Source organism: Scomber japonicus, chromosome 6 (assembly GCF_027409825.1).
Source record: "Scomber japonicus isolate fScoJap1 chromosome 6, fScoJap1.pri, whole genome shotgun sequence".
Lineage (NCBI taxonomy): Eukaryota > Metazoa > Chordata > Actinopteri > Scombriformes > Scombridae > Scomber > Scomber japonicus.
Genome location: NC_070583.1, coordinates 23,777,472 through 23,788,889, shown reverse-complemented (window position 1 = coordinate 23,788,889; position 11,418 = coordinate 23,777,472). Strand labels below are relative to the sequence as shown.

General features: G+C 38.9%; 1 protein-coding gene across 1 annotated transcript in view; it reads right to left on the bottom strand.

Annotated features, from left to right (window-relative positions):
* Positions 1-7,660: 7,660 nt before the first annotated feature.
* dph1 (diphthamide biosynthesis 1) overlaps positions 7,661-11,418 on the bottom strand; it is a 61,152-nt gene continuing 57,394 nt past the window's right edge. Inside the window, exons 11-12 of the mRNA XM_053321029.1 lie at positions 8,838-8,972; positions 7,661-8,470 (exon numbers count right to left, since the gene is read on the bottom strand). Coding sequence (XP_053177004.1) covers positions 8,390-8,470; positions 8,838-8,972 — 216 coding nt within the window. The 3' untranslated portion in view covers positions 7,661-8,389. The remainder of the gene's footprint in view (positions 8,471-8,837; positions 8,973-11,418) is intronic.

Genomic DNA, 11,418 nt, shown 5'->3' with positions numbered 1-11,418 from the left:
ATCTGAACCTGAGTGGTGCAAAAGAGAAAACAGTGGGAAAATGATCAAAGAAATGTCAAAATGATTTCAGCAGTTCAATTTTAATCCCAGAAATAATTTAATGTCACATTTACAGCAGTTGGAGTGCATCATTTATGTAACTCAGTTTATTAAAAAAAAAAAGATTGACCTGAATCCTGTTAGTAAGCTGCAAAACGTACTAAGCATATTGAGTAAAAGTAACACATACAAAAAAGCTGTCAGCATACATGTAACTAAACTCTAGGAACCTGCACACAGACATATAAACCTGTACATGTCTGAGATGTTATCCAGAGCCTTCACGTATCTGCTGTACATGAAGGAATATTTGAGCAGTATCCTGGAGGAGGAAAGACTGACTTCTTGGCATGTGGATGAAAGTATTGGGTGTTGAAGGAGGTTTATGAGAACAGCAGTGTAAGGCAGAGATGTCATGTCCACTCCTGATGAAAACTGATCCACTCACTCTTGTCAGGAAAATAAATCATTATTTTTCATAGCAGTATGTCTAGTAGCTCTCTGTCATTCAGTTTTATGTTTTTATAAAAGTTAGTTTTGTATGCTTGGTTTATACCCATGTGATATATAATTCCCTATCAATAAATGAATTAATCATGCACACAATTTTGAGATGACTTTTGTTGTGATTTGGCACTATATAAATAAAGATTGATTTGTACCTTCATCAATAATGATGATTTTAAATGATTTTTTAAAAAAAGCAGTGAACGCTCAGGGTCAGCTTGGACTTGGCTAAGATTCAATGCCTTGCTCAAGGACACTTCAGCAGGCTGGCCTACATGAATCCACTCATTTGAGAATTTAATGAAATTGATCAGACAAGTCAAAAACTTACTCTGAGTGTTGAACTGACATCATGGATGATGAGTCATCTCTGTCTCTGCACTGTAAGACTCTACACGCTGAGCTCTGTTCCAGCAGCACATAAACTCTTACTGTTCAGAGACCAAGACTCAGATCATGAAATTGACACATCTGCTGGCTATAATGACATGATTTATTTGTCTTTGGGCAACTTGGTAACAAAAAGTTTAAAAATGTGTTCTTTACCTTTTCAGCAGTGGTAAATGTTTATCAAAGCTATAACAAAAAATACAGTGGGAAAAGAAGCAACATGCAGCAAAGAAAATTAAACAAACTTTAAGGCTCATGCTGCACATTTAATGTCAAAACAAATGGGAGAAAACAGATAACATTAATTAACATTAACATATGTAACTCTTTTTGATGAGTTTAAGTGGCCATACTTGGAAGTTTAACAATGGTGAGTGTTCCATTAGTCTCGAGTTAATAAATAAATTAAGCCTGAGCATTTCATGTAAGAATTTAGTGTAAAAATGAGGCCTTGAGACCCAATCCAACATCTGCAGTAAATGTCTTTGGCTGTGGAGCCAATATGTTCTTGGAGATCACATATAGTTCAGCAAGTTCATATTTCATTTTTACTTAAAAAAAATAATAAAAAAAGATGGTATATGGTATATCAGACACATTAGTCTTCTAGGGAAAGGGAAATAAAACTTCCAACCAGGGGCGATATTAGACCCTTTTTAGGGATGCTCTAGCACCTCTAAATTTGATCTCAACACCACTAAAAATAAATGAATTATTCTTGTACATTTTAACATTTCATATTCTGACTTTTAACACAATTCTCATTAGGAGCTGAACCCCCCTAAAGGTCTGATCCTACAATTGCCCCAGCTTTCAGCACTTGCTACCTACAATATAAATCTGTTGTCCTCAGAGGTTTCATGCATCATAACTTTTATGCTATGATATTTACACAAACTACCCAGTAAAGCCAAGAATTCCCTTCAACAGTGTTTGTTTGGTAGTTGAGAACATTTTACTGAAAAAGAACAGAAATGGTGCGATCTCGATTGTCTCCTCTACCTGAGACACACATTCAGTACCCGACCTGTCGATCTACCTTGTACCAAACTTGCATCTGTTAAACTTATTACAGCAAGGCCAAATCAAAAACTTCATTAACACTTTAGGAATGTTAATGAGTCCCATAAAAACAACAAGCTCACAATGACTTAACAATCTCAAAATTAACTATTGATCATATTTATTATCTTTTATTAAGCAGTTAAGTTATAACAATTTATAACAGATTAGTGCATTAATAATAATGACATCAAACAAATATGTTTAATTTAGAAGTTAAGAAAGCTTCGCTAATGCATATATTTTAAAACATAAACTGCTGCACATAGTAAAATACTGACTTTTCTCACAATAGTTTGCATAACGTAAGTGAACATGTAATTAATTATACTTACTGTATATTCAGGTTAGGTGTTAGGTGTAAGATATTAACACATTTAATGTTTAATATACATATATTCTAATAATCATATTTATAATAAATGCATTACTGTACATTTATATGTTCAGAGTTTGAGTTGAACAGATCTGAAGTTTTCAAAGTTACAAAGAAGGGAACAAATTGAAAAGCTAACTGCTTCTAAACATATGAAATAAAACAAACTAATATCAAACAATATTAGTATAGTAGGTAATGATACATTTCTTAAAAACAGCTTGCTAGTCATTATGTTTATAAGTAATTATTAGTCCATAATTACCAGTGAATCTGTATGATGATTAACTCTGAAGCTGGTGGTAAAAACCTGTAATCATCACTAGTATAGCAGAAGTTTTTCTTGAGGAAGGCATCATTAGCTCATGAATGACACAAGAAACAGCTGAAGCCTTAAAAATCAATAACTGTAATCATGTTCAAAGCACATTTTCCTCTTTTCCTTATTCACATCCATATGCCATATTATGAGGTTACTTAGCCACAATAGATGCTGGTAAACTATCATGCGGCATATTGTTGTGAGCTATGAGTCAATCATGACTCACATTTCCTCCGTGCTTTCACCAATTTAATTTCTGACAGCTGCATAGTTATAACAGCTTTTTAACAATGAGTCAGTGGCTGCTGCTCCCTGTTATAAGTCCACATTATAAAATCTACTTATTTAGAAAGGGTCACTATGCAGAGTCGCACTTATCCAGCAACTAATGATTAAATACTGAGTCATTAACATACGATAGCCTGCCCTCAAATAGCTCTATGATCAACAATCACATAGAAGTTAGTTTTCAGGAACTAATTTGGCATTTGGCAGAGGATTGAGCTGCCTGGATGTGTGCAGAATTCCCAGCAAATAAATAGATACAAAATTGAAATATTGTCTGCAGATCATGATACCACAAACTGGTCATTTTAAAAGTGCAAATCAAAAGACAAACCTCTGGAATTAAGAAAGAATTTGGCTATCAAGAGACTTATACTTTTAGACTGACATTTTGTTTCATCTCTATGTTTTTAATGGAGTTTGCACTACAAACAAAAATACACTAAAACCTTCAAGTAAAGCAACAAATGACAATCATTAACCCCTTGAGTTTATAGGATTTCCACTTAGTCATGTATCCCTACACGGAGTAAGAGGGCTCTAAATCAATTACTAAGAAAATGTAGATGACACTGACAATCCACGGCAGGACAGAGTGGTTTGAGGAGGAAGGTGACTTTGTAACAGCCCTGTGCCGGGGTGGCTCTTGGCCGGATGATCATGGACAGGCTGACCTCCCACGCAGAATTAGTCATCTCTTTACACCACTTATTTATTTATTTTCTTCTAAAGACTCCTATTCAACTCTCTAACAACCTTCCTTCACATTGCTGTTTAGCTGCCCAGGCTTCTTCTCTCCCACACACACATATACAGAGTCAGCAGCCTCTAGACATGATCATTTATTGTTCAAATTTCCACAGGGATCTGGATCAAGGGCTTGTTAAATCATTTCTAGCGTTTTTAGTATTCTCCTTAACCTTTCTAAATCAAAGATGCACTTTAAATTAGACATTTTTAACATTAACACCAAAGGCTGTTTGGTCCCTATCACACATCATTTTTCTCTCTCTTCTGTTTCACTTACTTTACTTTCTTTTTCAGCCTAGCCAGATGTGGCAGCAAGACATAACATTGCAGATTAGTGGTCAGGAACACCTGTCCAAGCACAGCTTAGTCAACAACACACTATTTTTAAGATATAAGTGACAGTAAACAGTAACCAGTAAACCTGTATGAATCATGCCTCTTCAGAAATTATTCAGCAAAATGTCCAAATCATGTGTAAACAACTGACAACATCTTTAGGCCCCTCTGAAATTGCATATACATCGTCACAGCAGATATTCATTACTTTTGCCAAAGCACACTCAAAGAAATCTTTCAAAAAACATCCCTCTGCAGCTAAGCATTGATTTGTTCCCTTCATATTTTCTCTGCAGTTTCTCACCCACCTACAGAGTGCTTTGACAGATGTAAATACAGGCGAGTTAAACTCATTTGGTCTTTCTTTTGTTGTCATTTCTATTAACTTATACAGAAATCCAAGGGAACTGCGGAAAGAACAAAATGAATAAAAAAGATACAGAAGAAGAGACTTAGACACTAAAATACAGACTTCTGTTGCCTCAGTTTTGGATCTTATATACATGTGCTATACCCATGGAGAGAGAGAGAGAAATCTCTTCTTCTTATGTTTATTTATGTGATAATGCCATGAGTCATAAAATATAACTCAAAACTTTTATTTGGCACTGATTTCTTACTTAGAAAAAAACAGGAAACACATAGGAAGCAAATTAAAGGTACAGTAGATGATGAAAAAACCTTGAGATAATGCATTTACTTGGAAAAGGGTAAATGTAAAGTTACCCAACATGCAGGAAGGTGCACAGATGGGGTCAGTGACAAAAGAGAGGAGGGGACTCAGCTGTGACTCAGCCTTTCCCTCGTCCGTGAAATAAACAACTGAATACTTCATGTGTGCTGACACATTTTACTCGCCTGTAGGTACCAGACAAAGAACAAAAAAACAAAAACAAAACATACACAGTTCATATTTACTGAAAATGTGTTATTTCACTCAACCTCTTTTGGATGTTTGATGATGTGTGGTTGTTGAGGGTGCATTAGCTGATGGCTTTTGAGTCATATCTGCTTACTGCTGAAGGCTATGCAAACAAGCACTGGGTACCAATAACAACCAGCTGACCAGGCTGTGAGGTTATATCGATATCAGTATGACCACTACATGATGGGAGCACCTGTTGTATTTAGCACAGGCTCAGACCTGCTGCCTCTGCAGAGTCATAACACTCATAAACCCGTTACAAATTATCTGAAGCCAGCTATGTCCTCAGGACAGGACACTGAGTGTTGGTGGCAGAGGTAATGTGATGGCAAACATTCAGAGCAGGGAGGGTGTATGGGAAAAGGGAAGAGATGGGATGCCAAGGAGGATGAAGGAGTGTGGAATCTAATTTTCTGCACATCTGGAAACAATTGCCAACACCAGTTACAAAAGTACATCGGGTACTTGCACTCTGCCAAGCACACTCACTCTCATGCTTAGTCTCTCCACAGTGGAAAGTGTGTTACTTAAACACTTCACAGGACTGCAAATAAGCTGTGCAAACAGTGCCACCTAGTGGTTAATCAGCTGTAGGTGTAGCTGGTAATGAATCAGAAAGAAGACGACAGACTGACTGGGGTTTACATGACTCACACAGCCGTCTGTCTGCGGCTGGCAGAGTTAAAACAGATCTGTGGATCAGAGCCTCATTAACTTTCAGGTCTGACTTCCCTATTAGTTTGCTTCCATGAGCCAAATCAAGCACCCACAGTATGCTTTGAAATAGTTCCATGCAAGTACTTGAAAAATTCACTTTTATTGAGTTTGGAGGGCTGGGTGCAACTTCATCATTTTGTTATTCTCAATTTTAAACTACCCGGGATTAGTTAGACAGATTTTTCCCCAGTTCAGTAGCTTTACTTTGTCCTCTATCAGGAAGAATTATTATTATGCGATTGCTTCATTGATTATTGTAATAAGAACAAACACTGGACTGTATTGGAAAAAGGCGAGGTGCATATTGTCAAGACTATGCAATAAAAGCTTGTGCTGAGCCAGGTCTCAATGGGATACTCTGTAATAATGTATTTATCAATAATTTTATAAAAGTTGTTTTAAAAACCAGGCAGAGGTGTGCATATTTTCCAGAGGTTATTTTTGAAGATTTGGCTGCATATGTTTTGTTTTGTTGAAATTTTATCAGTGATATGTGGTAATGTTGTTTTAAAGGTTGTTGAGGTTATTGTCATAATTATGTGCTGTACAGTATATAGTTTAAATCTAAACAGTTAGTGATTATACTGTACTGTATTCTTAGACTATATGCTTTTCAATGTGAATATATGGGAGAGCCTTGGATGCCAGAAGTAATCAGGCTCCAAATAAGCAACAATAAACAACACGCATGAGTGAGAATAAGAATTATACCATGTTGTTCAAAATACAATTGCCAATATTCAACCTGATAACTACCATAAAATACATTATGAATGACTTGTCCAACTGAAAGTCTTTCAACATCAGTGATATATAATAATTTCATTTGCAATTCTTGTGAGTATTTGATACACCATACAACAGTCATTCTTCTCATCGCTGAGAAGAATATCATTAGTTTTGATTGTGGTATTCATTAAGGACCTATAATTGCCAAATTATTACATCAATTATGATATTTAAATATCCATTACTCTCATCTGTTGTGTCCATAATATTTAAAATTTAAACTATGTCAAACAAAAGGTTTCTCTTGCCAGTTAGGACATATTTTGAAAAAAACAGCCACTTTTACTGATGTTCAAATCAATAATTCATTAATATTTAAAGCAAAACAAATTTTTAGGCTGTAAGATTAAAAATGGCACACTTTAAGATGAGAAGAGGATTTATTTAACTTCTCCCATGATACAGTGCTCCAAAAAATAAACATCAGCTGAAAGGAGAGCTGTCCCGGCCAATAATTTATTCTTTTTTTAAGACTTTTTCGGCACAGATGCCTTTATTTAACAGTAGACAGACAGGAAACAGGAAAGAGAGGGGGGGGGGTGACATGCAGCAAAGGACCTCTGGCTGGGATTCAAACCGGGATCGTATGCGTATGTGGCATGCGCTCTAACCACTCAACCACCTGCGCACCCCATTAATTTATTCTTGACTGCCACACATCCCACACTGTACTGCAGCAAGTCCTGAGCTCTTTAATATAACAGCCACTGTTGGGACACGTGAGACACATCATGAGAAGACGGACATCTGACAGGACTGGCTGCATCACACTGGACCCTGTTGCCAAGGAGATACGATGGTGGAAAGCAGGGGGAGGATGTGAGTTCTAGGCAAATAACAAAACTCACAGAGTATCATTCCTGCCTGAGACAATGTACTGCATCGGGCAGCTTCGTAAGTTCTCAGGATCAGCTGAGGCCACGGCACGCTGCTGTCAATCAGTTTCTGCTGTGGCAGCCAAACTATGAGCGATGAGGGCTTTTATTTATATATTTATTTATTGACAGACTTCTCTATCAATAAATAATGAGGATGGAAAGCAGTCGTGACTAGCACTGCACGCATCTAGAAACTCATACCCCTCAGTCTTAAAAACATCTCATTGCTTCAGAGTGGTGCTGCTTTTTTTGTGGCATTCATCAAAAACACTCAAACAAAGAGCAACTGTTTCATTTCTGATTTATTGTCTCATACTTCGACTATAAAAGTGAGAAAGAGATACAAGGTTATGTCATGACATCACATTTTTTACTATCCACATTTCAGTAGTACCCCCATCCTGTACATCAAATAAAGTGCTTCATTCACGCTTGATTTCCACAGGGGACTGTCTCCGAGACACAGCAGGAAAGGAAACTCATTTGAGGTGTCTGACAACATACAGTGCTCTGTCCAAGGACAAGCGGAGTGGGTTTGACTAAAGCCACCCACATTAACAGATACTTTAATTCCATACAATGTGCTCAAGGTCTTCTCCTGCTGTCTCTCTCTAGCAATCACAAAGGCCATGTCTGCTTTAGAGTAAGGCCCACACATTTCCTTTGCCGAAAGAATTCCTTTCTTAGCAGCTCCTTCATTGGAATCTGACTCACATGAACATGCATGAGCTCAAAACACATGAGCCATTCACTCTGCTGCGTGTATTCAAAGCTCAGAATATATGCTGAAAATGTGAACAAGCATTGAATTTGGTTTGATCTGCTGTGTTGTAAGTGGAGGGATTATTTATGGTGGGTAATCTATTTCAGAAGGGGCAGAGGGCTCCTCTGGCTTCACTTGCTGATAGACTGTCCACCACCCACTCTCCTTCTCTGGTCTGACCCCCCTCCAGCCGTCAACAGAGGCACTGGTAGGCATGGGACGAGTCAAAGACAGCACTGGCCGTGTTGGGTTATTCTCCTTTACAGCCACAGGGGGCGCACTGGTTCTGCCCACACTGCTTGGCAGGAGGGGCTGGCTCCAAAGATTGTTTCTGCAGGCAGGTAGTGGGACAGTGTTAACTCTTGGAACAGAGACAGTACACAGATTAATGTTAATATGGGGAATATGGCTACTGTAAGGTGTATTAAAAACAGCAACTGAATATCTAATTGCCTTCTTTTTACATTTTTTTTTAATAAATGAGAAAATGTGTCATGCACATCAAGGTCAAGGTCACAACCACGCCTTTGAATGAAATATCCAAATACATGTCCTGTTGTCATTGTGCCACTGGGTGTCAGTATGGTGACATACTGATAAAAGCCATCAAACACACACTAATCACTGTGCAGTTTCACTTTTTACCAGCTTCCCCTCCACTCTGTCATTCATTCTTTTTATCTCCCAGGCCCGCTCACCTGGGTCTGTCTGCGAGAAGCCCGCACAGGTTGGTTCTCAGGGTGGTTGGGCGTCCAAGGCCCAAGGCTCTGATTGGAGTAGAAGTCCATGGGGTAGACTTCCTTCCAGCCAATCTCCTGTAGAGCCACAGCTGCCTGAGAGATAGATAGTGAAGCAGATAATCACAAATGAAATAAAAAAAGAAGCTTGAAGTGCCCTATGTTTTTCTGTAGTTTTTCCCCCCGCTATTTACAGTAGGACTGTATTTGCAGTTTTTGGTGAAAAAACAGCTGTAGAGAAGCACAAAGGGATGAGAAGATGCAACAGACTGACTATACACACAAGACAGGTGTCATAATATTAAACATGGATAACAGGCAGAGTTGTCATGTTATCCCTATACAGCTGCACTGCATGACACAACAGCTGTTAGAGGAGAGCAACAGCACTGGCATGACAGTACTGTGACATAAGTGCAGACTGCTCCATATGGAAGAGAAGCGCCGGTGAATATTGATTGTAAATGAAGGAAAGAGCACTTGAATGACTGAACAGATGAATAAACAAAGGGGCTGAATGAAAGAACAAATGATTGCTTATTCATTAATTAATGCAAGTACGCATTCATCTTTCAAATAATTTCCATGCCAATTTAGGCTTATTTAGAACATGTATAATAAACCAAGTCACATTAAAATCATAAACGCCCCCCCCCCCCCCCTCAAAAAAAAGAAAAAAAGAAGACATGAAACGAGCAGCTTGAAAGAGATAATTTAAGTGAGACATGGCGTAAAACAAAACTGACAAGGAAGTGCTCCTCTTACATACCCACTGTATCTCTAAACAAACCAAAATAGAAACACAACACATCACTCCCTTTAAGTGATTTTTCATGGCTTTACATAAACAAGATACATTAAAGGAAAACAGCAGTAGAAGTAGTGATATGGATTTCCTTGAGGAAAACAGATACTGGAAATTAAGCAAATGTGATTTTCTGTAAATTCTTCCATATAAACCACAGGTACTGCACTGCACACTATGTATTAATATTTATATTCTGTGAAATGCATGTGTGCTGCAGGTATGACAAAATAACTTTCAGGTCAACTAAATTCCTCCTGGACGAACAAATTGAATACTGGAATCCTTCACCATCTTATTTTTCCTCCCATCTTTCCCCCAAAGATCCTCCTGCTAGTCATCTTCACACTCTTCTTTTCTCTGCCCTTATTCCTCCCCTCCTCTCATTCCTCTAGCTGCTACCCATTGCTCTCCTCCTCTCACACCAACTGCCTCTCTCTGTGGAAGCTAGCTTCTCTTGCTAATCCCTGCTCTGACAGGAGAGCCAAGTGTGTCTTATTGACTATAAATATAACATGAGACGCACTGAAAATAAATGCTGCCCCCCCCCCCCCCTCCACCAACCCTCTGCTCTCCTCCTTGCTCACTCCACCCTCCCATCCCGCTCCTCTTCATCTTCATTCTAAATGCCACAGTGAAAAGCACAGTGCACCCGAGACGTATAACACTCATAGGTGTCAGATGGGGCTGTATTAAGACTTATCACAAAGGCACACAGACGCACATATAGACACAAGTGCAGCTGCAAATTATTTAAATGCACAGACATTGTTCCCAAATAGCTGCCGGGGAGACCAAAGCGAGCTCCAACACAAAGGGCTTAAGAAAACAGATTGCCGCTTTTCTCATTACAACAGGGTGAATTTCAGACTTCACATGCATGATTACTGTATAGACCTCAGTCAAAAACATTTCACAGGTGTGTGTGGTCATCATTCTTAATGTCCTCATTGTGAAGTGAACTGTATGTGCAGCGCAAGCGGCGCACAAAAAAAAATGTGTAGTCAGAGAAAAACAGCCTCCATTTCAAATCACAATCCAATATTCAAGACAACAATTCCCCTCGTGGCCATTTCACAAGGATTCAAATAAGCAGCATGTCTTTGAGGAAAATCATTGAGTTAACTAATGGCTGACATCAGATGCAAACCAGCCAAGTAACATAATAGCACATAACTGCCAAACCCATAACAAAGCAAGCCTGTTTTGGGGTTTTTTTTGTTTGTTTTTTATGTTGTTTTTTTTACAGGCGCACTACACCAGCTGCAGAGGCACACAAACAAACACTCGCTTTGAAATGGATCTTTATGGGTTGCTGACCGATCTATCTCTCTCCATTTAGACAAACAAGACAGCTGCATGAGTAGGGCTGTGTGTGTGTGTGTGTGTGGTGGAGGGGGGGGGGGGGGGGGGCATTGGTGTGGTCCTATAGCCAGTAGGGGGTGCTAGTCTGCTGTTGATGGTGAACTGTGTGGCTGTCTATGGCGGGAGGAAAGGGAGAGGAAAGCAGGGAACGGAGGAGGTGGCGTACTCCATCTCTAGCACAAGCGAGGCCTTGATGAGTTCTATACAAATTCACCTCCCTTTCAAACACTTTCCCAACATTGTTGCAGTTTGCGGGAGGTTTCAGCAAGACATCTATAAACGGGTTGGTGTACAACCAGCAGGGGAGCTTGTTTGTATGTGTGTGTGTGTGTGCAATGCATGATCAGTCTTCTCCGGTAAGTGAGTGACGGC